General features: G+C 36.5%; 1 protein-coding gene across 2 annotated transcripts in view; it reads left to right on the top strand.

Annotated features, from left to right (window-relative positions):
- The window catches only part of dgkb (diacylglycerol kinase, beta), a 78,678-nt gene that overhangs the window by 23,979 nt on the left and 26,996 nt on the right, over positions 1-27,703 (top strand). For both annotated transcript variants that reach the window (XM_015052787.1, XM_015052786.1), the window contains 14 exons: positions 1,743-1,792; positions 3,699-3,773; positions 4,890-5,009; positions 6,845-6,962; positions 8,218-8,306; positions 8,595-8,711; positions 8,984-9,082; positions 10,471-10,572; positions 12,778-12,851; positions 13,372-13,446; positions 15,743-15,828; positions 17,241-17,330; positions 18,508-18,668; positions 27,140-27,204. In XM_015052787.1, coding sequence (XP_014908273.1) covers positions 1,743-1,792; positions 3,699-3,773; positions 4,890-5,009; positions 6,845-6,962; positions 8,218-8,306; positions 8,595-8,711; positions 8,984-9,082; positions 10,471-10,572; positions 12,778-12,851; positions 13,372-13,446; positions 15,743-15,828; positions 17,241-17,330; positions 18,508-18,668; positions 27,140-27,204 — 1,321 coding nt within the window. The remainder of the gene's footprint in view (positions 1-1,742; positions 1,793-3,698; positions 3,774-4,889; positions 5,010-6,844; positions 6,963-8,217; positions 8,307-8,594; positions 8,712-8,983; positions 9,083-10,470; positions 10,573-12,777; positions 12,852-13,371; positions 13,447-15,742; positions 15,829-17,240; positions 17,331-18,507; positions 18,669-27,139; positions 27,205-27,703) is intronic.

Genomic DNA, 27,703 nt, shown 5'->3' with positions numbered 1-27,703 from the left:
CAAAAGATTATTGCCAAATAAGGCACCGTTGGTAAATTCAAAAATATTTTCTAGTTTACTTTCATCTGTCCAAAGAAAGTCTTCTGATTGAGTTATGCAGCTGTCTCCTGAGCATGCAGTCCAGATACGCAGAGTCCTGCTGATGCAATAAATATTTGATGCAAATGCAAAGCAGAAACATGTAGATTTTATATTGACACCAACAGGCAACCTTTCCAAACCAGCCATTGGTGTTCAGTGTGTTTATAACTTTGCTATCAGTAATCCTAACATTTTACCTAATAGCTATCGTATGCAGAGTGAAATGGAGCTTTGGGGTTTTTTGGTAGCTTCTTTGAAGATTTTGATCTCAGAGAAAAGTTTTCACTTGACTTTAATGTTTTCTACTCATGAATAATTGCTTCTTACTATTGCATTTCTAACATCCCTGTTGATTTTGTTCCTTGGCAGTGTGTTAACACACACATCTTTCTTGCTTGTCGGTTTTAGGCTCACATAATGTGCAGCCTTGGGTCTTTCTGCAGCCATCACACATCAGATAAACACATCTTTATCAATCTGACAGGACCTGCACCTGAGTAACAGCAACACCTTCTCTAAAATAAACGTCTCTGACAGATCTGCCTATGCACGCTGTTTTGTTACCATGGTAACAGCGACTTGTTGCTTGTGTAACAGAAACAGGCCCAGGTCACAGCATCTAAAGAATAGACACTACTTCTTCTTGCAAAAATAATAAATATGTGAGATTTTCTTACTCCCTTTTTAAGAGACACAGGAAGGTGCAATCATACGTTGAATATAACTTTACTGTCGATGTTTAATTTAAATGCAAACAGCTTACAAAGGAAATTTTCTTTTTATTTGGAGCCACTAGAAAACATCAAAGAGTAAAATTATGTTTTATTCCACAGTTTGTCTGTAAATGTTCACTTTAAAGATTGAGGAGGTTGAGCACAGATCTAGAACAGTCTTTCTGAAACTGTGGTTCCCGAATCATTCGTGGTCCGCGGGCGGCCCCTGGTGGTCATAAAGGTACTGCATGTAAACGACCGTTTATTTGTCGTGACGTCAGCTCAAAGTGCGACGCTACAGCTAGCTTAGCAAAGCATCGAAGTTTAAAATAATAATGGATAAGTGGCTTAAAACCGGGTCACTCAAAAGAAAAACTGAATAGAAAACAAGTCTAGGACAACTTGTACGATCTGTGGAAGCTAAGTTATACCTCCTGAGAGTTTTGATGTGTCGTTTACGAGCGATTCGATTCTTTTGAGCGGCTCTAAGCCGTTTACGGTAGGACTCAGTGAGAACTGTTTATTTATTTATTTTGCTTGCTTATAATGCTCTGCTCACGCCTCAACAGCTATTGTTTTTATTTAATTGAAGATTACTAAATTAAATTAATTAAATACAATATATAAATAAATGGGTGAATATATTTTTTATATTAAATGGTACAGGAGAGGATTTTTGTTTTTGCCAAATAAAATTTTTAATTGTACTTCTAAATTAGGAGCTTAGAAAACCACACTTTTCACAATATGTAAATAACTCAAAATGCACCGAGTGGAATTGTGTTAAGAAACTTAATATTTTTATTTCTCAGTTTAAGATGTTATTGCGGTGGAATTTCAAGTTAGGTTGTCTGCGAGTGTTTGTTGAATGTGTAAAGTGGTCCTCAGGCTGAAAACGTTTGAGAATGATCTAGGACTAATATTTGGCTGTGTTTTTCATTTCCACAGTTATGTTTCGTCTCTACGACACAGATGGAAATGGATCGCTGGATAGCTCGGTGATTATTTTTACCTCTTTTCTCTTTCAAGTCGAGCACATAAATCTGTGTGTTTTTATTCCCCACTCAACAAAGAGCTGGTTTGGATCATCCAACATTTGTGCACAGAGAAAGAAAGGCCTGTAAAAATCTCATTAAGTGTGACCCAACATCTGGAATCTTACCAGGAACACAGGTCGTTCAGAGCAAACAAAATCACTAAGATGCCATTATGAAGCTGCAAAAATGCAGTGAAGTAATAAAACACTTGCTAAGAACATATTGGCTTGTAGTCAATTATTGTGCAACCCCCTCAGTTTAGTCCTTACTGCCTGTTACTGCTGCATGCACAACTGTGCTCAGGTGCAAACACCCACACAAACACACCTGATCCTGCCCTCCAGGTGGCGCAATGTGGTCTAAATGCATCTGTGAAAGGACGCCTCACTGAGCTACAACAAACAAATCAAATCTGGTTCATTTAAGGAGAAAGTTGTTTCTGTTTTCTTTTTCCCTCATGCAAAAACAGATGACATTTCATGCTGCTTTTCCAAAATGGTCCAATTATTTGATGAATGAATTAAAAATATATTACACTTATATAAAGCTTTTATTATATGGAATCCTTACACATATAGATAGAAATTTTTTCTTAATAAAATCTGAAATTTAGTTATTTACAATTATGGCCAAAAAATTGTGTCCATATTCTGCAAAGTATATTTCAATCTAAAGTGTAAGAAAAAACTGAAAATGTCCTGGGATTTTTACTGTAACTTAACATTTTATTATGTTAAATTTACTTACATGTCTGTATGTCCAAATCTGTTGTTTTTTTTTGTTTTTTTACAGTATATTTTGTCACATTTTCAATTATTTTTTTGTCATCCAAAAACATTTAAGTCTGTGTTATATATTAGATGTGTTAAATATATTGTAGTTATACTGTAAAATATCATATTGTCGCCTTCCTAAAATAATGGCTTAATTTTATTTTATTTTTTTGGCAAAATGTGACGGCAAAAAAACAACAACAGACCACTTTTAGGCAGGTGACAATATATGAAATACAACAATCATTTTCATGCAGCTGATAACTTAGCAGTCTGTTTTCTCCTGACTGGTCATTGTGGTAATAAATATATTGAAAGGTTCAGATATTTTATTGAATGAATTTTATTTTTTATTTTTATTTTATTCATTTTAATGAATCCAATATACTGACAAGGATTTTTCTATCGATCTAACTATATTTAGTCGTGTTAGTTCTTCAACAAAATAGTTTCATAAGTTGAAGTTTCCTCCTGTTAGCTGTCTTATAGACTAACATAATAAATTATAATATTGAAAATCTGCTCATCAAGTCGTTTCTGGAAACTATCTGCTTTTTAGAAACATTCTCTGTTTTGATACCTGAATAAGTTTGTTTTTCTATCTTTATTGCTGCGGTTAAAATAATTTAACATGAAAAAAAAAGTAAGTTTGTAGGTAAAGTTAGTAGGAAGAAGTCTTTAAAAACACTCATTGCTGGAAGTGGGAAAAATTAGAGAGTTTTTCCAGTAAGATCCATATTAACACCAAAACATGAACCCATGATTCTTCTCTACCAAAACATGAACCCATGATTCTTCTCTACCAAAACATGAACCCATGATTCTTCTCTACCAAAACATGAACTCATGATTCTTCTCTCTCCACTTCAAAAATGTCCTTAGCGTCTTGATAATCCAGTGTGGCACCAGACACAAATGTCAGGCTCTGTGTAATTAAACCATCAGGCGAGGAGCTCTTCCCACGCCGCCTTTGTTTCCCGCTGTGCAGCTCTTCTGCACGTGTTCCCAGCCTGCTATTACCAGCTGTTTATCAGTCTCCATACGGGAAGGTAAATACTGTATTTCTGTGTCTGTAATGACTGTCTGTGATGCAGGAGCTGGAGCACATTATCTCCCAGATGATGCACGTAGCAGAGTACCTGGAATGGGACGTGACGGAGCTCAAACCAGTAAGAACGACATTTTGCCAGGAAATACATTACAAAACATGCTTCATTTTAGAGGTATTCTGATAAAAACTGAGGCACTTCTGGAAAATGCATGCAAAATTGAGCATTTTTGTTATATTTGCAAGAATATACCATTTAATTTCTTGCATATACTCACTGGGAAAAAAATTCCAGAATAGGAATATATTGTATTCTACAAAACATGTACCACAATTACTGCTTTTTTATTAATTAAATTAGTGTAATCAAAGGAATTTAATAATTTATACTTTAAATTTTTTAAGTTGATCAGTTACTCAGTACCTTAAATTAGTACCATATTTTCTGTATTGATGGATGAATATGATAAATGTGAATATTAAGAACATTTTTACTGGAGCAAAAATGTGAATTATGAGCGTGATGTGTAAGGTTTGTAGCTGCTGTAAATTAAATAATGTGACTCAAAATATTACTCTATTGTATTCTACAAAATTATATAAACACAAAATCATACCAAGTATTTTTTATCTCGTTTCTAGTACCCTTGAAAGAGGACGAAACTAACTTTAAAGTAACTTTTCAGCAAGAAATATGAGCCTCTTTTAAGTAAATAATTCCTTCATATTGATGAAAAAGTCTTAGTTCCATTGGCAGATTATTTCACTTATAACAAGACATTTTTTCCATATTGTAAGTGAAAAAATCTGGCAAAGGAACCAGGACATATTCATCAATATTAAGGGAGTTTCTACTTAAAACAAGCTCCTATTTCTTACTAAAAAGTTACTTCTAGGTTAGTTTTGTCTTATTTCAAGTTTACTAGAAACTAGATCAAAAATACTTGGTATGGTTTTGTGTTTTGCAGTGTATGTGCCACAATTATTGGTGTTTTCAATGAAATTAGTGTAACAAATGGATTTCAGTAAGTTATACTTTATTTATTTTTTGAAGTTTATCTGCTTGTTAAACCTTAATCTGTACCATGTTAGTAAATTATTGCATCATCTGTGTTGTTGGATGAATATGAACTATTATAGTTTTAATGGCTGTGCCAAAAGGTGTGGAGCAACAGTGTAAATTACCAGTGTGATGCTTCGGTTTGTAACTGAAAATCCAAACTGTTTTATGTCGCAGATCCTCCAGGAAATGATGCAGGAGATCGACTACGATCAGGACGGCACGGTGTCCCTGGGGGAGTGGATCCAAGGAGGCCTGACCACCATCCCGCTGCTGGTCCTGTTGGGCCTGGAGACGGTGAGGTCACACAGAAACCGCCTGCGTCTGCCACTTAGAAAAAAATTAAACAAACCTGAAAGAAATCTGCAAAAGCAGGTAAAAAATACCACTTCTTGGTTACCAGGTGGAAGCTGATATTCAAACATACTGAAGTTTTGCTTCATTTCTTAAATTTTTCGTTTTCATTTGACATCATAAAGGCGCGAAAAGAGAAAATTACCTCCGTGGCGTGTCATCAAACCTTTTAATTGTCAATCAGTGTTTAATTGTTGCTTTTAATTTATCGCCACAGCTACATCAGATATTCTGTTTGTTGCAATAATGTAAAAACTAAAATTAAATAAACAGTGAAACGTTTCACACCGTTGTAAAAACACATTCATAAGACAATTTAACACTTTCCTTAAGAGCTTGTGTATATATAATGTCTTACACCTTACAAGTGTAAATTAGCTTTATTATCCTCACCTCTCCTCTCTGTTTAACCTCAGTTCAGATCCGTCCTGCAAGGTGATTGTTAATTACTCTAAATTTGACACATCCTTTCTCTAATTACATCATGTAAATAGTAGTAATAAAAAGAATAAAGAAAATTAGTCTTAAGCAAATGTTTCTGTTGTAGTAGCTTCGTGTTTGTGGTGTTTTAGTGGGTTTTTCCACATCTTTATGATCTATTACTCTTAAAGTTTTTCCCAGCAACATAGTGGAGTCTATATTTATAGTTTACACACTTCTTTTCTAGTTTCTCTCCAGATCAGATTAGATTTTCTGTGTCTCTGCCTACTTTCTGAACCTTCAGTTCTGCTCTGTCATGCTGTAAAATATTAAATAATCATTGCTGAACCGTTCCAGGATGCCTGATGAAGTTTGAATTTGTTTCTTTCTTTAGACTTCAATCTTCTTGGTGAAGAATTGCAAAGAAATTGACTCTTAAATAAGAAACAAGCCTATAAACTACATTAGGAGGCTTCACTGCTGTGAACTTTTAACTTTGTTTTTCTTCCACTTGTTCCTAACAATAAGGGAAGATTCATCACAGTAGTGCAAAATACATTTGCAGTATACATTGCAATATAAGTCCACCTGCTGCCTTGAAAAAGCAATTTAAGTCACCAAGAAAATTGTTTTGTTTTTAACTCTGAAATTAAAGGTCGTGAAGTCCATTTAACAAGAGACAAGTCGTCTAAACTTGTTTTTAAAGTTCATTAATCTTGAATTCTGAGTTTTAACTTAATTAATTTAAACCAATTTAAACCAAATAGTTATTTATTAATAATTGTTAAAAGATGGTTCCAGTTCTAGCTGGTGTTTTTTTTACTGAATCTTCTTTACTGGAGCTGAAACATTTTTGATCATTTGAGAATCTGCAGTATTCTGAGTAACATTTTGCTGCATGAGAGGTCATTTTCATGCTAAACAGATGCTGGCTGCACACCCTTTTCCTCGTTTGAGTGATTGTCTGCTTGCCATTGCTTTGTTAGCTAACCAGAAAAGCTTTTTATTGAATCTAAGAAAAGAAAAATTGCATTAGAGAACAACTTTCTCATACTAACTCTGAGAGTGTAATTCTTACATCGTCCACTAGATGGCTGCATTTCTCTGTCCCAACCAGCGTTGGTTTTCTATTTATGAATGAATTAATGAATGAAATATTTCTAATAAATGAACTGAAACTGAATTCAGAGTTTCCTACAGAATCCCTCTCATTGTTCCTATAACAAAAATAATAACATAAAAATAATTCTTCACTGTCTTCCACTATAAGAAACACATGGAATCGTATGAAGCTCCTAGTTCCTAACGCTCCTAACAAAGTTCATGATAAAAAGTAATGGATGTTTCTGCTTGTTCAGAATGTGAAAGACGATGGGCAGCACGTGTGGAGGCTGAAGCACTTCAACAAACCCGCCTACTGTAACCTGTGTCTCAACATGCTAATTGGGCTGGGGAAGCAGGGACTCTGCTGCTCATGTGAGTCTGACACTCTGCATTTCATCTCTAAATACACAAACAATCATCCACTGTTTGTGTATTATCGACATTTTTATTTGGTTTCTAATGAACCATCTGAAAACAATGTTTAGTAGCGTATTCTCACGCTGATGTTTATTCAGAGGAGAAAGTTTATGTTTGGATTTTTTATTTTTATTACATGAAACCATGCTTTCATTTTGTCAACATTTGTCAAGAATGGATCAAACAGAGAGAAGGATTTCTGGATATTATAATCTGTTTGCAGAGTTCAGGATTCTTACGGATTCTCTCATCTGTTGAGGTTTTCTAATCATTTATGTACAGGAACTAAGGCTGCGTTCACACTGCAGCTTAAACTGACCCAATTCCAATTTTTGTTTTGCTGTAATGCGACCCGTATTTGATATTTTCATGACAGTCTGAACACAGGCCAGATTTTTTTTTGAATGCGACCCAGGCCACTTGGGTATCCGATTCAAATGTGACTTGAATCTGAACGTCCAGGTCGCATTCATCCGACCTAAACGTCATTGATACTCTACAGATGTCACTGTTCTGCGTCCTGATATGCACAAGCAGGAAGAAAATCAACAACATGGCGGACTATAATGAGGATTAAGTTGTTAATGTGCTGCTCCGGTTGGACAACAACTTCAAATATGTAAGCTAAGCTCCACTGTTTACCTCCATGTTTACTTCCGCAAACACTGAGCACTTCTTCTTTTTTATGGCGGTTGGCAAAACACTGAGCATACTCTGTATGTGTGACCTTATTGCGCCCTCTACTGCGCATGCGGGTCACTTTCAGGTCATTTGTTGTTCACTAGATATCACAAACAAGCCTCATATATTTGGAAGTGTGAACAACAACGCCAAAAAAATCAGATTTGATAAAAAATTGGATTTGGGTCACTTTAAGCTGCAGGTGAACGCAGTCTAAGGCGGTTGATTTTGATGCCCAGTTAGCCATTTATGTGTTGATTTAGCAGCGCGTTTGGATTGTTTAAATTTAGTATTTATTTGCAGAAAAATAAGGAAAAGATGCTTTCAGACCTCAAATAATGCAAAGAAAACAAGTTCATATTCATTTAGAAACAACAATACTAATGTTTTAACTCAGGAAGAGTCCGGAAATCAATGTTTGGTGGAATAACCAGGAGGTTTTCCACCACCAGAGTGCAGTGGGCTCTTCATTTTTACCATAGATGTATATATTTTTATGGACCGTTTATTTTATTCTGCCTTTTATCAGTTTGCAAGTATACGGTCCATGAGCGCTGTGTGGCTCGCGCTCCGCTTTCTTGCATCAAAACGTACGTGAAGTCCAAGAAAAACACTGAGGTGAGTCCTGACAATGATCTTCTGCTACAACAAATATTACTGTTATTAAGCATTACTTATTACCAGGATAATATTTGGACTCTAAAACACATGCATCATCACTCGTTTGGCCTCTTGTCTTTCTTTTCTCTCCTTTATTTCTCGTTTCCTCCTGATTGTTTTCTCTCCTTTCTGCTTTCTTTAATTGTCGTGTCACTTCTACCTTTGTATACATCTTGTTTTTCTGCACCGCGTTTCTTTTTCTCGCTGCTTTTCCACCCAGTATGCCGTCTCTCCTCCTCTCTGCAGGTAATGCATCATTTCTGGGTGGAGGGGAACTGCCCCACCAAGTGTGACAAGTGTCACAAAACCATTAAGTGTTACCAGGGCCTGACTGGGCTCCACTGTGTGTGGTGTCAAATCACGGTAAGCCACCCCTCGCTGAGAGGCAGCCACCTCCTCATTATATTCCCACTGCTTCTTGTTGTTTAGGCTTTCATTTTGGCACCTCTGATACCTCACAAGTCATTTCGCCAATTTACACTCAGAAAACACTTGTTTGCAGCTCTAAGATAATAGAAAATAAGACGGAGATGGCGACGTGTGCATTTGCAAATAAACCCTGAAAACGCAGCTGAAATATTTATTTCTGTTGCCACTAGTTTGAGGTTGTTAATAATAGCTTCCACCTCCTCCAGCTCCATAACAAGTGTGCTTCCCACGTCAAACCTGAGTGTGACTGCGGACCCCTGAAGGATCACATCCTGCCCCCAAACTCAATCTGCCCCGTCGTCCTGGTAAGACTTCGCTTGTTCTGGTCAGCGGGCCTCGAGGCAGAGAGAGCCTTCGAGACCTGATGATCCAATCATCAGACCTGAGTTCTCCTACTGTGCTTCAAAGTGGCAGCAATTTATTTTTTAGAACTTTATTCTGAAAATTGCACAAGTGGATAAAAGTGTGCCACCATAACGCAACTTTCTTTCTAATCAACTGCAGATTTTTCTTTTATTTTTGGGGAAAAATAGTTATTCTTTCAACTTTGAATTGGTTTATAATAGAGTAGAATAGAATAGAATAGAATAGAATAGAATAGAATAGAATAGAATAGAATAGAATAGAATAGAATCGACTTCATTGATTCCCAGGGGGAAATTGCTTATTCGTTGACAAGCTACTCTATCTATGGTGTTAAATATTAATAATACAAATACAATCATAAGAGATAAAGTTTGTAAAATATACAGATATACCCAAGAGCGATGTAAGTAATTCAACATGATGGAATATAAATAAATAATAAATAGATAAATAAAAAAAGTAAAAATTAATAAATAAATACATTTAATTCATCTGTACTAGATTCACAAAGCCAATTGTTCTAAATTAATACAGATTCAACTACAGCATCAAGAAGGAATTTGACAATAATTTGAATAGAATAAAATATACTTTATTGACCTCCAAGGGAAAATTGCTTGTATGCTGACAGCTACTCCATCCAAAGTGTCGAATATCGGTAAATACAAATATAATATTTTTGATATCAGGCTTCAGTTACCTTTATTGCCACAAGCACAGATGTGACTAACATTAAGGAAATGTATTTGATTGGTGATTATCTGCTAATATATCTGTGACTCCTTATTGAGGAAAGTATTAAGCCCAACTTCTTTGACCTCTGTGGCTATTTTTTATTTAATTTTTTTGAATTCAGGTCTGTTTTTATCCGTTGATCTGCACCAATATTACTACCAGCTTTCAGCAGGGGGTATTTTTTCTGTGATCTTGCACCAATTGCTATGGTTTTCAAGCAATGTGTCAGAATTGTTTCTGACACATTGCTTTCCTCAGAATTCTGACTTTAATCTTGCAAAATGAAACGTTAGTATTCTGAGAAAAAAATCCAGATTTAAAATGTTCTTTTTTGTTTTCTAGTGGTCTTAATCATCTTCCTCATCATTGTGTTAAACTCCTTAGAAAGAAAATTTAAAACAGCAGGTCAGAGTTCAAAGAAAGATGGACGTGATAACTGGCCAGAAAAAGTGTAATTGAAAGCTCAGGAACTAAAACCGTGAACGAATAACTACAGTCTGACTCCTGCATCTTGCATTTTTCTGATCTCTGGATCTTGTTTTGTGCTGCTGTTTGGAGTCAAACCTCGAACCGTTTTGCTGTGTCACTTCAGGAACGGCAGTCCACTCTGAGGAAGGACTCGCGGTCCAGTCAGTCGAGTCGAGGAAAGATGCAGAGAGCGAACTCGGTCACAGTGGACGGCCAAGGACTGCAGGTTAGCCGCACACCGGACAAATGTCTTGGCTGTTACTGACATTTCAATACATAGGTACAAAGAAATTCACACTAAAATCACACAGTAAATACGTGGCGATCAGTTAGTTTCATTATTGTGTCAAGAATTTGTTATAAAATGGTTGAAAATGAAAAACCATATATTTTACCAAAGGAAATGAGGATTATTACAAGTCAGTACCACCGTATGCATTCATTGGGAGCTCTTGTAAAGATGTGCTTTCTTTCATTGCAGCACCTTAACTGCCTTGTTGCTGAAAAAGTGCTATACAAATAAAAGTCCTTCTTCTTCTTCTTCTTCTTCTTCTTCTTCTTCTTCTTCTTCATTTTCACATAAAAACATATAGAAAAACCCAACCTTTAATGTGAAAAATGCTCTTTCGGAAGGGAAAAAATCGTTCTTCTCACTAACTCACTAAAATTCCCACAATTAATCTAAAATAAAGTAACTGAGGCATGTTTTAATATATACTTTACAATTTTTCAGCGGAGTAATTGAAATGATCCCAGTCACTCTTTAAAATGGGAAGGGACATGTTTTATAAGTCAGTCCTATATCTTACTAAATCAGGAAATGGCGACTGGAAAGTAGCTAAGCACAAAATTATTTCTATCATTTTATGCATCTTTACTCAGGTAGCTGATAAAAGTAGAGTGTAAAACAGATGACGTCTTTATAACCAACCATATGTCACCCAAACTCATCTGAACTTCTGATCCAGGCAAAGTTTTAAATCAGTTAGTTTGAGAAGCTACAGGTGGTGTAAAGACAGCGATATCGCCTCTCATTATCAGCATATCAGGCCAGTTTCCTGTCGAATCTTAAGATTTGACGTGAGCCTCTGCAGTTGGTGAACACCGCCAGTCCTGCTGGTAATCAGCATCATCCATAATCAACATCCTGATCCTCTGCCAGCACACCGCCGATGGAAAACCTGCCGCCGTCTGCGGCGAGCGCTCGTCTGCACGCGGCTTTAGGAGAGAGAAATACGATGAATCAAATCCCGGCCACATCCATCTCTGCCTCTCGCTGGCTAACCAGCGTAATAATCAAGATTATTATTTATAATTACAGGAAGTAATGGATCACTCTGGACGGGACAGGGAGCTCATTAATTCACCCTCGGCATGCTGGGATAGCAGACAGGGGGAGTTAAGTGCTTCATCTGTGTCAGGCAGAGCGCTGGGCGAGTTGTTGCAGGACAGTTCAAATGGGGCGCGGGCCTGAGGCTCAGACCGGGTCCAGAACCTCAGGCAAACTGGGAGATTATGTCTGATCATATATTTGAGACAAGGTATCGTCATATTATACCCACGACCTCTCACCTATGACCTGTTATACTTCCTTGATCTGGTCTATTGATCAGGGGTGTCATTTTCGTTGTGGCCCAAATCAAGACCATGAATGCTGTTAAAGGGCCGGTTGTGCCAGAATGCATTGATAAAACCTGTTCACAAACTGTTGAACAACATCACAGAGACTTAGAAACACAGCAGAGAGCAGATAGATTCTAAAATTATTTCCCAAACTCTGAATAAATGAAAGAATTTCAGCCATCATACAAAAATAGAGTATTGCACAAGTAGAAACCTACCAAGTCATATGCATCCACCTAAACTGACAGACTGGACAACCAGGAGGTCCATGGTAACTCTGGAGGAGCTGCAGAGATTCACAACTTCTGCCTGTTACCTAGAATCCACCATTTCCAGGATGAAATGGTATGAAAAATCTGCAAGAGGCTGACGGGAACTCTTATAGGTTTTTATGTCCTTTTAATACTATAACAATATTAAACATATAAAATACAGTAATGTTTGTGGCTCTAATTTAGGGTCAGGGTTTCTCCATTTTCAAAAGGCTTATATTCAGGTTTATTCTTTTGAGCTTAACCTAAAACCCACTGACAACTTTTTAAAACATCCTTCTCTTTTAAATGGACCGTATAAATAAAATTTCAAGGGAAAAGTTTAGGTTTCCACTTAGAAGACTATAGAGCGCTCCCGTTCCCGGCCTGGACCGGTTCACAGGAAATCTGTGCAGATGGCAGGCAGGCAGTGCAGCGCTTGGAAGTGCCATATATACTTGATAAAATGTCTGAGGGATACGGCTTGAAAGTGAATTCCTGTGAAGCATCCTGCAGTCTCCAAACACCGAGGCTTTGTTTTGACATCTTCCACACAGATCACAACAATAGAGGGCACTCATCCTCTGCTGGTGTTTGTCAATCCGAAGAGCGGGGGCAAGCAGGGGGAGAGGTAAGTACACAACCTGTCTCAACATGCTACAAGGGGCCTCTGAAGCCCCGCTCCGCAGCTACAGAGGGGAGGAAGCAGCATGGCCGCTGGGCTGGCGGCTGCTTTTTGACTTAGTCAAATAAAAACACAATCTGATTTACCTAAAGCGCCGGCCGCCTCGGAGAGAAACTCCTCTCACTGCCGGCTTCAGTCCCTTTCTGTAACCCAAGGCTAATTGGGTTATTACTGAAACATATTCATTCACTTCTTATTATGCCGGCCCTCATCTGTTTAAATTATGAGATCAAAATATGACTTCAGCCAGTTGATATAATGAAATTGAAATTAAAATGAATTAGTCTTTCTAATGGTTTCTCCTCAAGGGGACTTCAGACATTTTTCCGCCTTGCTGCCCAGTCCGCTGGCGTGTCGGTCTGATCGGAAACGGCTCTGTGTTTCCCCCCATTCACCAAGTGACAGAGTCAGCTATTACACTTTCACTCACTGCTTTGTTTCCTGACTTTTTTTCTTTTTCTATTAGGATTTATAGAAAGTTCCAGTATCTCCTGAACCCGAGACAAGTGTACAACCTGGCCAAGAGTGGACCAATGCCGGGGTACGTTGGAAAAAACCTTGTGCTAAATCAGTTAGCGTTGATATTCATTTCCATTTTGGAAAAAGAAGCCATTGTGGGACTAACTCTGAAGTTAATGCTAATGCAGATTTTAATTGCTTTTGACAACCAATCCAGGAGCGCTATTACAGTTTTTAGGCACTGATTGGCTACATCCCCAACAGAAAGATAAGAAGACGGTGAATGTTAGCTTATGATGTAGTGCTAAGATGATTTTCTCTGTGTGTATTAACAGATATTAAGGTATATTTGATGTTACAACTAACAAAGTAGGCAGATATAGGTGGATTTTTCACTGCAAGAACACAAAATCTGAAGTATTTTTGGTCTAGGTTCTTGGTACACTTGAAACACGACAAACCAGCTTATAAGTAACTTTAAGCAAGATGTTGGAGCTGGACTTAAGTCAACAATAATATTGATGAAAAAGATTTGGTTCCATTGGCAGATTGTTTGACTTAACAAGACATGCTCCTCATGTTATAAGTTGAATAAACTGCCAGTATTTTTCTTCAATATCAAGGAATTACTGACTTAGAACAAGTTTTCATATCTTGCTAAAATGTTGTAAGTTATTTTTGTCTTATTTCCAGGATACTAAGATATCTGCACTAAAAACTTGGTAACATTTTGTGTTTTTGCAGTATTGTCCTTAAATGTAGATGCAAATACCATTTTAATATTATGAATTACTTTAAAATGGTCTCAAAACAATATTATCGTATATTGCAATAACTTCTGGGATAATTTATCGTTTGGTTTGTTATCCTGTCAGGCTTAACTAATTATATTTTGAGAAATGACACATTTTTAAAAAATATATTTGTAATGGCATTTAACTAAAAAAAAAGCTAAGACAATTCATTTGTCATTCTGTTTACTCTGTTGTTGCTCACACATAATGATCCCATCACATGCAAGAGAGGCCTTTAGCATTACAGCCTCCACTTTCTCCTCCCTCACACATCACACACCCAAATGAGGTGAGTTCACATATAACACATCCTGGAGACGACCGCACCGAGCCGGATCCGCAGACAAGTAGCGGCTCTGTATGCATAAGACTATATGAGAGCTCATGACACAAATGACTGACGGATGCAGAGTGGGTGAAGCTCTTGCCACGCAACATGTGATCACGCATGCAGACAAGCAGCTCACCGCAGCCCGGCGGTGTGGACGGCGCCGGGTCCCCCACAGTTCATGGTTGTGATTAAGAAAATGAATGGATCATTTACATGCAAGAGGCTCGCCTGTTTGCCGCCTGCGTCCAGCAGCGTTCGGGACACGCAGGAATTTCTCGCCGCCGTGCTGCCACGTTGTTTGGCTTTGATTAGACCTGAAAAACAGCATCTTTTAGACTTATAAAAAATAAATAAACAGCAGCACACCCCTGCTTAAAAAAGGATCCAAGAGGTTTGAACTGCATGTATGAGAAGACAGCCGAGCTTTCAGCACCAGCAGTTTCATTTTGTTCATTTTCCACTGATGAGAACCAAAAACGTCATCTGGTTCTGGATGCAGAGATCCTGACAGCATACGCGATGACCTTCCCCAGTTTTAACCTAGTTAATATTTTGCCAAGTGAACTCACCGCAGCTCACATTAGCAGGGTGAGCAGTCACCATCGGACACTGCAGGCCCAGGCAGCCGCGTACACTGCTGTCAATTAGCTGCCTCCCTAATCAAATTACAGCAAATTAAGTGTTTGTTTCTTGGTATTTAAATATCCCCAAAGTTGCCTTTCATGTTCACGGCCGTCTGTTTTTGTGTCTAATGTGGTTTGCGGCCCCAGTTGGAGAGTAATTGAGCGAGTCATTTACCCGCCATACGAGGCAGCGAGGCTGGCTCATTCAGTTAGGGCTTTGTTATTGTGAAGGAACGGAGGAAGTTGGACTGAACATTGCCTGTCATGATCCAATTAGTCCCTGAACAGACAGTGTACCTCACTGAATGAATAATATCAATGCGACATGTGTTTTCTTTTTTCTTTTTTTTAGTGAGATTACGTTCAGTTTACAGTAAAGTAAAATGCTATTTTATAAAATATGTTGTTTAACATCTCAAATACAAGAAACTAAGAAAAACTAAGATATTAATAGGAGAAATCTTAGGAATTTTGAATCATTCTTTAATGTAAAAAAAATTGCTTTCCTGCTAATCACCTAAATAAAAAGATTAGGTTCAGTTTACCACTTTGTCTTCTAAAAATTAGAGGACATTTTTTTAGAGGGCAATATAAATTTCTGTTTCAAAACATTAACTTTTATCATTGCAGTTTGAACTTCTTCCGAGATGTTCCTGATTTTAGAGTATTGACCTGCGGAGGAGACGGCACTGTGGGCTGGATCCTGGACTTTATTGGTACAAATTGCTTCTTTTCAAATATTTTTTTGAAAATCCACGGAACATTTTCTTTCAAGCATTTTCTGTGATTTGGAGGAACACAAGAAATATTGGCAAATTGTAATTATAGGGGGAAAGGAATGCTTGATCTTTAAATATGTTGTAGTTCAAAAGTTGACCTGATATTCATTTTTCCCTATGTCACGTTGTGCTTGTGCAGAGCTCCAAATGAAATGAAAAAGGAAATGAAAACTATTGACTGAATTTTCAGCTTTGCACCCTATTTTTCGCACCATAAGTGTATATTTAACTGTTTTGGACACCGGCATTTAGAACAGTTAGTTGCTCTGACCGTAAAGCACCTTTCATAAACATTATGATATTTAGCCGAAGATGCTAACTGCTAAATTCTAGCGCTAGGCTAAAGTGCTAGCTTCTATTCTGATTTGACTTGTCCTCGAAAGACTACTACCGTCAAGCACCAATTTAGTTTCGACGTAATTTATACGTCATGTAATTCGCTTAGATGCATTTATCTTTACATCTTGTTCTTTTACGGGCAATGTTTTATTTTGTCCCTGCATGGTTCTTGTTTGAAATAAAGTTATTGGTGAAAAAAGAGCACGTAAAGAGAGGAAGCGGAACTGCTGCGGGTACATTCTTCGCCTCCTTCAAAATAAGAGCATGAATATAAACAGAATTCTTACCAGAATTTTTTTCAGAAAAATTTTGTAACATGTAAACGTTCAAGTACAGCACACACTGTATGTTTTTTCTTTGTAATTTTGTGTTTTTATTACTTAAAGCAAATAAACTTAATTGATTGATTAAAAAAACACTTGACAGCAATTATTCACAATGAAAATAATGCACCTTATACTTGAATTTGCCTTACATTTCTATAAGAATCTTAGTAACCTATGAAATAATAGCACAACAACTGTCCATTTCCTTTATTAGACACATTTCATTTGTTTTTATTGGTTTTTGAAGTCTCCATCATTCCTGTTGCTCAGCCGTCAATGGTAAAGCATCATTTATTGGTCATATATAAACACCTTGAACAAGCTCTGTGCTGTCGGTGGTGGCCAAATAGGATGATTACGTGAGAGAGGGAAAACAACATATTAGTCATCATTTAGAAAAAAAATCTCTCCTCTGTTTGGACTTGAAGGTGTGTTACTTCTTCATTCTCTCTAAAAATTGCCTCAATTTTTTTTTATCAATCAAAACAATGGTAGGTAATAACCGTCAGGCAAAATGTGGGTTTTGAAATTGGCTGCACAACTGAAAGTCCATATTGACTTGTTTTTACAAGCAAAGGTGCAAAATGGATTTGATTTGTTCGTTGCAAGTTTGTGTTGTGAATTTGCCCTCTGGGTTTGACCCCCTTGTTTGACACACTTGTGATTTTTGTCCCACTGCTCCAGATAAGGCCAACCTGGACAGGAGCCCCCCTGTATGTATACTTCCTCTTGGCACGGGCAATGACTTGGCGAGATGTCTGCGATGGGGAGGAGGTACTGGATACATATCAGGGAATAATTCATTTGGTTTCACCTAATGCACTTTTTTAAATAGAGAAGACATTTGTACTCTTGATTTATCATATAAAGATGTTAGGAAGAAAAGGTTCAGAGATTGGGAAATACAATCAAAGTTAAAACTTTCTGTCATGCACTGAGTAGTCATAACCTGATAATTATAGATGTGTTTTGTTGATTTATGTAGAAATATCTGACCATTCAGGTCACTTAAAAATGTAATTATCACTTCAACAATTATCTTGTATGAATATTTTAAATCAGTTTTGCAGTTTGTTAATTAACAATGTGAGTGTTTATGAGGGAGATGGTTGTTTGTCCCTCTTAAACAAAGCACTTCATTTTAGTCATACACTTTGGAAGTTTTCACATTTTCTCACATTAAAATCGCATTTTAATGTATTTTATCTAGTTTTTATTTAATAGAGAAACACAAAGTAGTTAAAAAATCTGAACCGGAATTAAACAGATTTTGTTTTTTTAATCCATAATTTATACAGATAAAAATGTAAAAAGTGTGGCAACTATTTGCATTGTGCCCTGTCTGAGCCAATACTTTTTTTACTGTAACCACAGTGGTGAGTCTCATACAGCCTTGTGCTTCTCGAGACCTGTTTTTTTTTTTTTTTTTTTTTTTTTTCCAAAGTCGTTCAACTTTAGATTCGATGGGCAATGTCTATAAACATCAGTTTTTAAGTCTTGAACTTTGACTGGGCCGTTCTGACACCATTCAGTTGCATTGCTGACTGTATATTTAGGACAGTAACCGTCTTTTAACGTTGTCTGCATATTTGTACCTTTCCTATCTGCTGTGTTCCTTAGTGTTTGTTCTCTAATTCTCTCTAACAAACCTCTAAAGCCAACACAGAACAGCTGGACTAAATTACAGAGAGTGTTTTTATTTCTGAAGGCATTTGACTGCACTGGATTTTATTTAGCTGCATCTGATAAAAGGAGGTTAAATACAAATGAGCAGAAAATCTCTCCGAGTTATTTTTGTTAAAAGTTGTGTCTTTTGTTCTTCCATTTCACATTTATGCACTACTATAAGGTGCTCTTTCTTTCACATAAGATCCTGATAAAATGCATCCATAACATGTGAAAATGTTCCTTTACCTGTTTTAATCTCTCACCTGTCTTGTGCTTCTCTGAGGCTATGAGGGCGAAAACCTCCTGAAGATCCTTCGGGACATCGAGAACAGCACAGAGGTGATGCTGGATCGCTGGAAGATCGATGTGACATCTGCTGACAAGGAGGAGCGAGGGGACCCGGTGCCTTACAGCATTATGAACAACTACTTCTCCATAGGAGTGGTGAGTCTTGACACTCACACTGTACATACGTTTTATTTTAACAACTTCCACAAAAAAAGATTAAGATGAAAATCAGAAGATCAGTGGTTTTTGATTGAGATTAATTTTGTTTTTGATGGGTGAGAATGAAAAGTGATGAAAAGGATGAAAAATAAATAATTGATCTCCTAAAAAATTTGTCAAACCTGAAGAAATGTTTTAGACTTGGAAGTTGTTCATATTTACACTAACACCTGTGTTTTTCATAGGAGTTTGGGACCACAGCTTTATGTGTATCAAATCAAATTGAATTTTAGTAACAAGGAAGGTCAAAGTGCTTTACATCACAAAAACACAAAAATTAACAATTGAAATGTTACATTTTTCCAAGTATCGTCATTACACATCAACATGTTGGTCAGTGTTTTCATTTATTATGGTTCAAAAGCCGCTCTGATCAGGTGGGTTATTAGTCTTGATTTAAAGGAACTCAGTGTTTCAGCTGTTTTGCAGCTTTCTGGAAGCTTGTTTGAGGTTAGTCAATCAATCATGTTTTGTTTGTGTTACACATTTCAGCAACAAAGCGTGTGTGTTTTACATCATAAAACACAAAAATACAAAGTCAGAACACACAGTCAACAACTGAAGGATTACATTTTGTTGCCGTTACACATCAGATTGTAACGGCAATAAATGATTAATTTTTCACTTATAATGTTTTAAAAGTTACTCTAAACATCTGAGTTTTCAGTCTAGATTTAAAGAAACTCAGTGTTTCAGCTGTTTTACAGCTTTCTTGAAGTTTGTTCCAGATTTTTGGTGCATAGAAGCTGAATGCTGCTTCTCCACATTTGGTTTTGGTTCTGGATCTGGATGCAGAGCAGAACCAAAAGACATGAAAGATCTAGAACAGGGGTGTCCAGAGTCGGTCCTGAGGACCAGCATCCTGCATGTTTTAGTTCTCTCCCTGGTTTTACACACCTGCATCAAATGATGGCTCATTAGAGGCCTAAGCAGAACACTGACTTGCTGAGGAGATTGTTACTACCACTAGGGAGAGAACTAAAACATGCAGGATGCCGGTCCTCGAGGACCGACTTTGGACACCCCTGGTCTAGAAGGTTGATAAAATAACAGTGGATCTTTAATAGGGAAGCACCAATTTACCGGCGCCGATTTCCTTAATTTTGAGAGATTGGTGATCAGCTGATACTTGAAGCCGATCTTATCTCCCTCTGCAAAAGTCTGAAAATCAACCACTGTCCTCTTCTGCTCTGCTGTGAGAGAAGTTTTACTGACAGACGAGGTCATGTCTGCACATTTGCAGTCACCCCACTCTTACCAATTCAGCAACTTTTTTGCTGTAATTAGAAACATTTCAGACAAAAAATTGGTATCGGCCAAAATCGGAATCAGCAGGTCAGGCTTTTTAAAGATCGGTTATTAAGCTGTTTGGTGATTTATAAACTAACAACAGTATTTTAAAGTCTGTTCTCTGAGCTACAGGGAGCCAGTGTAGGGACTTTAGAACTGGGGTGATGTGCTCTATCTTCCTGGTTTAGCTAAAATTTGCAAATATCAGCTTTTCAAGACTGATTCCTATAATTTTATTGCACATCTTTAGGATGATGTGACATTTTTTATATCTGAGAGAGACTAAAAAATGTCAGTATCACTTATAATCAGGGATGTTTAAAAAAATGCAGTCATTTCAACAACAAAGGTGATAAAAACACATTAGTTTGTAAAATAGTCTAACATTGAGAATGAGTTTTTGCTATAAATAAAGTCCAACAATGCTTTTATAGACATCTTATAGGTGAAAGGTCAAAGTGTGCGTGCGTGCGTGCGTGCGTGCGTGCGTGCGTGCGTGCGTGCGTGCGTGCGTGTGTGTCTATATATCTACTTGCTCTGCAGAAGTGTAATTGCAGCAGACATTAGTAAAGTAAAAAATAAAACTGCCTCCATCAATATTTGCATCTGCTATTAAAGGTAGAATTTAAAAAGTAATACATCGCAGCGCACACACAGCAACAGCATAATCATTTAATTTATTTGTTTTGAGCACATCGTGGTTAGGCCTTTATTGAGATGTGCTCAAGCTGTAACCACCTCTGATCGATAAATAAGCCTTGTTTTGCATCTGCGTGGGGTTACGGAGCCGTCGGCACCTCCTCTGTCCATCTCTGGGATAATGACTCTGATTTCACGTAGCTCATGTTAGCCATTACCCATAAATGTCAGGGGGAAATATGGTAATTGACATTTGCAGGTGTCTGAATGGATCCACTGGGGGTTGTGAGATTTGTACGGACTGTGGCAGGGACATAAGTGATGCATGGCCTCACAAATGTTAGTTGAATAACACCTCCATCCCAGGCCCATTAATGACCGTGTTTGAGGATAATAAAGGACAGGTCTAGTTAACATTGTGATAGAGGAGACCAACGGTTCCAATCTGTCTTAGGAAGAAAACATATGGTAGTGTCTGCAGGGGGGAAGTGTTTACAGCATTTTCTGAGGTTTTATTGCAATAATTTCCTCCTGTAAATGCCAAAAGTTACTCATTTCTGACTGCACTTTACAGTAAATGGTTGACATGAATGAAAAAGGTGGTTCAGCTGGAGAAGAGAAAGGGCATCAAGCCAACTACAGATTGAAAATATTAGATTTAAAATTTTTTAACATTAGAAAATACATACCATAATACAGAGGTTCCCAAACTGTGGGGCGCGACCCCTGGGGGGGGCGCCGTGCCATTGCAGGGCGGGCGCAGGAAGTGGTATGCATGAATGGAAACAGAAAATATTTTGAAACCACTGGGGGGATCCAGGAGAAAAAGTTTGGGAACCACTGCCGTAATAGATCATACAAAACACTAAAAGTTCTTTTAAAACAGCATTTCTCAGGCTGAGGTCCACTTAACCCATTTAACAAAAACTCACATACCATCTAACTTTACATTGTCCCTCAGTAACACATATTAGGATGGATTTGGTTTAAAAAAAGAGCTCATGTAGGTTAAAGGTCAAATTAAGTTGGTCTCTGGTTCATAAAGGCTTTTTAAACTCTGTGGCTTTAGCTCTGCACTGCAAAAACACAAAATATTGCCAAATAATTTTGTTCTAGTTTCTAGTGTAAATATCTTGGTACACTTGGAATTAGACAAAACTAACTTAGAAGTGGCTTTCCAGCAGTATAGGAGCTTATTTTAAATCGGTAATTTCTTAATATTGATGAAAAAGTCCTAGATCCACTGGCAGATTATGTCTTGTTAGAAGTGAAATGATCTGTACTTTTTTATCAATATTTACTCAAAACAAGCTCCTATATATTACTGAAAAGTTGCTTGTAAGTTAGTTTTGTCTTATTTCATGTGTACTGAGATATTTGCCCTAAAACTAGATCAGAAATGAGACTTTGTGTTTGTGGGATCAGGACCCAGCAGGCGTAATGATGACAAATGAAGTTGTTTGCGGGGGATTAAGAAGACTTTGAGCTCTCTATGGATTTGGGTGTGATATAATATTTTCTATGCATCAAATTTTCTCCTTTTTATTGAATGTGAAAAAGACTACAATAAAGATTATGAGGCAAGTGAAGCTAATAATTACTTTAGAGATTATGCAGATGAAGAGAGAATTGCTTCTGCTGGATTTCAACACATCAGCAGAACCAGCCAACATGGACGCCGAAGGTTTCCAGTTTGGTGAACTGATTTCAGTCTCACACACTGTAAAACATTGGAGGGCGATTTAACTTAGAAATGCAATTAGAAAATCATTTCAGTTTTAACTCAGAAATTAAAGTTCATGAAGTTGATTTAACAACAAGAGACAAGTTGTTTAAACATTGTTTTTAACTTAATGTCTTAACTTATTGCTACAATTTAACACAAATAATTAAATTTCACAATATGGAAGAAAAAAGACTGTCCTCACCTTGTTAAAGAGCCACATTTCTCTATTATTTTACTCACAATATCAAGTTAAAATAACTACTTATTTAACTTTAGAATAATTAAAATTCTTGTTTCAAAATTTCTGATCTGATAATGAATTTTACTAAAGATCGCAAATAATTCTAAAATTAACATTTGCCTTAATAAAACACAAGAGTCAGGTCAATGTAACGCACTTCCATCTCAGGATACAAAAACATGCCGCAAAGCATTCTGGAAAATAGTTCCCACTCCTCTCTTTTTCTTCTTTCAGTTTTTTAAGTGCAAACCTAAAAACTCTACTTGATTCAACTCTAATAAAAAGTTAATGCACCTTACTGCTGTGAGTTTATGAGTTTATCTCTCTCAAACTCACACATTCAGGTTCAGAATCTAAAACAAATTTAAACTTAGAGTAGAAGGTAGTAGACACAGCTAAATGCAGCTCAAATGTTTTACAGTGCACCACCTTTCTTTCGTACGGAGAACCGCCTTTTTTTTGTCTCCTTTATGTAAATTCCTCCACCCCAACCTGCCACAGCCCAGTGGGACGGGGAATTAATGGCGCCATCCCTTTGGGAGGATGTGGAAGTGACGTGAAGTGTAATGATCTCAATCAGGGCCAGGGGTGAGAGACAGAACTAATCACTGAGCGCGCTCCGCTACCATAATGCAGTCAGGCCCCTAATGACCGCGGCTCTCCTGTCAAAGCCATTACTCTCCTCTGTGGTGAAAGGCACATCAAACCGCTGGGGCCCACTCATAATTGGACTAAACTTTGAGCTATGAGAGGACATTACACATGTCCTGTATTAATTTGGGTGCCAGACCTTTACATTGGTAATTATTTGAGTGAATGAGTGAGATTCTGACGTCTCACTACGGCCCTACTGGAGCTGACGTGGAGTCCAGAGCGGATAAATATAACTAAAATAGTTTATAATCTTATAAACTATTTTAAAATTGACTCACTGGACTGTGTTTACGAAGGCTTGGATCAAATTGTATGTTTTCTGTATTTAAATTTTTGATTTATTTATGATCATTTTCTAAGTTTAAATTTAATCATTTGAACAGAAAAAAATATTTTGAGTACAACTAAATATATATACTGAAATAGTTCCAAGTTTATCTATTCATTTACTTACATATTAATTGTCCCATTCTTTAGTAAGGAAATGAATAAATATAATATGTTACAATGTTATAAATTATTTTAAAATTGACTCACTGGACTGTGTTTACTATAATGAAGTATTTAAATTCTGGATCATTTTCTGAGTTTAAATTTATTCATTTGAGCTGAACAGAAAAAAATTTATATAATTTATAATTATATAATAATATATTTTCAGTACAGCTATATATATAAATTTTCCATGTTACTGTATTTATTGACATACATATTAATTGTCCCATCACTATGTGTAAGTTAATGCATTGAATTCAACTTAGTTTTGTGTTTTATAAATGTTTTATAAATTTTATTAATTGTATTTTCTGTTGTATTATTTATTTATTAATTTATTGATTGGATATTCCCCAATCTTAATTTGATTAAATTCTGTATTCTTCTTAATGAAGATCTTAAGTTCAAGTCAGTCTAAAATATATTTAGTTAGTTAAGTCATCGAGTTATCCACAATTATATATATATATATATATATATATATATATATATATATATATATATATATATATATATATATAAAATTATGATTCATTTGTATTTAATCTTTTTTAATTACATAATCTTTATTTGTCACAGGATGATAAACAAATCTTATGTTAATGAAGTTACTACATTAGTAGCTCTTCATAAACTGTATTTGATTGGTGAGCTTTTGTTTTTGTTATCTATTATATTTGTGTCTGAATTTAAAACCAAATTAGCAGAAAACGCAGAAAAGTTATCACTCATTTTTGCAGTTTATTGCATAAACACAAATTTATAAATGCTGTATTTCTAAATGCTACTGTAAATTACAGGTATTCTTTAGCTGTTTTTTTCTGTGTTTATGTGGCATTAAATGTTTATTAATTTACCTCAAAAGCGCAGTGAGATGACAAAATCAGTGGTTAAAATGAGTGAGCGCTGCTGCAGAGCCACAGCTCTGCTTGTACACATCTCAGATAATAGACCTTAAACCAAAGGGGAGACATCCTCTCCAAGCTTTTGCTCTCTTGTTTGCAGCTATTGTCCTGTTTGTAAGAAAATCGAGTTACAATCTCTCAGATACATCCATCACTTCACCCTTCTGGCTCGCGTTGGAAGCGTGAGGCGAGTCTGCAGGGATCTTGAAGAAATCTTTTGGTCTTCTGCTAACAGCGTCTTGAAAAGACATCAAGAGACGCCATTGATTTTTCTCTTTTGGCTTCTCCTGAATTTCTGTACAGAGAGCTAGCAGGGGGTCCTCCCTGTAGGTGCAGTTTCAATAGTGCCACTCAAAACGGAGCGGGTCAAAACAGATTGCTTTAGCAGAGGGGGGAGAGGGAAATAAAAAAAAGACCAAAAAGTTTACAGTAACTTTTTTATTCACTTTGCCTTGAACAAGTTTGCGCCATTCGTTTTTCCACAAAAGGCTGTGCCAGCGTTTTTCTGCTGACACGGACTTGGAAGTGTGAATTAAAGGAAATTTCTGGTATTACCTCCTTGAAGCTAATTATATTTGGTTTCACACCGTCGAGGGCTTCTTATGAATTAAATAAACTGGAGTTTTTCCATCTTATGTGACTGACTCCTTGTTTCCACTCACAGAAGCTGTTTGTACAAACTTTTTAAGGCTCATAAGAAGTGTTTGTGTGTTTACAGTCTTAAAATCTGCTTTAGTGGATCTGTTTTCTGGTCCAGCCTCACACCTCAGACTCGTTTCTACATGAATTAAGTCAGTTATTAGTTCCTCAGAGTTCAGGTTTTGACCCTTTGCAACTATGTCACTTAATCGTTTCAGGCGCCATGATGGACGTCAGAAGTGAGACACAGGAATACTGAACAGAGCTACTGAAGTTGTTTTCCAAAGATGTTTTTGTCAGTTTATTCGTGGTTTCTACTTGTTCGATTCAAGCTAATTCATCTCTGAACGTAACACACCTGGTTGGGGCTCATAGATGGTGGTATTTATAAAAGTTGGAATAAATACCATCATTTATTCCAATGATGTGTTTCTAAGCTAGCTTTCTTCTCTCACGTGTTCCTGAGTAATATCAGTAGTTTGTGTATATATATTATTATTTTTTTATTTTGGTAAGAAGTATACCATTTATTTTACAGTCAATTTTGTCCTTTATCTGCTTTTTGCTCCTCCATCAACTATCAAAACTCAGAAAACTGTTTGCAAACATGTTAAGTGGAAGGAAAATGTGCTTTAGGAAAAACTACACAAGCAGCAAGGATGGAGAAGTTTGATCAACAAAGTGTCATTGTAGATATTTTACATATTTATACATTGTTTATTTTTTACAGTGCCATGCTGAAGCATTTATCCTTCCTGAATATTTCATTTTTTTATTTTTACATTAGTACCACAAACATCAATGTATTTGTTTGGGATTTGATGTCAGCATAGCCTTAAAGAAGATGGAAAATGAAACTTAACTCTCATTTTTATGGATGAAAATCTGTTTGTATCAATACCAAACTAGCTGCAGATATTTTAGAGTACATTTCTAGAAAGTGAAATTTTTGTTTTTTTTTCCAAAATGCCAGAAGCTCAGTCAGATTGGGTGGATTGATTCTGATCCATTTTACTTTTCTGTTGGAGAGAAACATCAGGCAAATCAAAACTTGAATACGACAACCTTTACAATACTTATGGTCTTTTCACCCCAAAATAAATATAACAAAAAATATCTGAACCTCCAACATATGAAATGTCTCTGATTGCATTTATTGCCCCAGGTTACAGAGAACGAGAAGCGGAGGATGGGGGAGGTGGAGAGTGACTTACAGGAAGAAGGATGGTAAACAATTTGGTCGCCAGGATGATAACAGCATCCTGTAAGCTGAGTTGGGAGCTGTGATTACTCACAACATGTGTTAAATTAATTAACCCATATGGAGACAATGTGCTGTCTATAATGGATCCTCAGACCCAACCCTTCATCCTATAGAAGCACAAACAATGAAAACCTGGTTAGTTAGGATGCTACTCAACCCGTCAGTAAGACTTTTTGTTGTCACCAAGCAACATTTGATACTTTTTGAACTAGTCCTGAATAAAAGAAGTAATATTTCCACATACAGTGATATGAATGTTTTCTTGTTTCTTTTGTTTAAATGTTTTAGATACCCACACAAATGCTTATTATCAAAGAGAAATGTTTTTTTTTTTCTTTTTTTTTTTTCGTTTTCGTTTTTTTAGTTAACATGGAGTTTTCTGATTGGCTCCATTAGAAACTCATGTCTATTTCAGTTAATTAGATCTGTTGTAACAAAGGTAAACCAAAATATGTGGTAATTTACTGTTAATTAATAATTTTACTAGGTCACTATTTCATATAAGTCCAGGTTTGTTTAAAGTATTATCACCAAATTCTTATGTCTCTCTTTCAGGATGCATCTATTGCACATCGTTTCCATGTGATGAGAGAAAAGCACCCGGAGAAATTTAACAGCAGGTATGTTGATGCCCTTTGACCTTGTAAACACTTTTCAACTAAATTACAATAGTGAAGACACAAGATAAGAAGCATACTGACAAAAGGTTGAAATTAAGCTTCTTAGAGTAACCTTGGTTCTTTAAAAGTTGTAAAAACCAATTTTTAGTTTATTGAGAGTAAACTTGGATGTTGGCATGTTACTTGTCATATTGACCACTTGCACGTGACGTCACGCTCTCCAGAACTCTGCCCCCTCGGCCATGAAGGACGTCAAAACAATCAATGGGCTCCTTTAAAGCTAGTCTAAAAACAGACATCTGTAACCTTTCTTTTTTTTTATTTGTGTTATATAGTTAACATCCCGTCTCACATTCCATTCCACTAGATGGCGGTAATGCATATCTAAACGTTGCTTGCCAACCGCCACAAAAAAAAAAAAAAAAAAAAAAAAAAAAAAAAAAGGGTCTTTGGCCCCATATTTCTTTTTTTTTTTTGTTTTTCCCTTTAAAAACCGGAT

This window comes from Poecilia latipinna, unplaced genomic scaffold (genome assembly GCF_001443285.1).
Source record: "Poecilia latipinna isolate Pla-1442-1.1 unplaced genomic scaffold, P_latipinna-1.0 Scaffold1133, whole genome shotgun sequence".
NCBI classification, from domain to species: Eukaryota; Metazoa; Chordata; class Actinopteri; order Cyprinodontiformes; family Poeciliidae; genus Poecilia; species Poecilia latipinna.
This window is presented reverse-complemented; position numbering and strand designations above follow the sequence as displayed.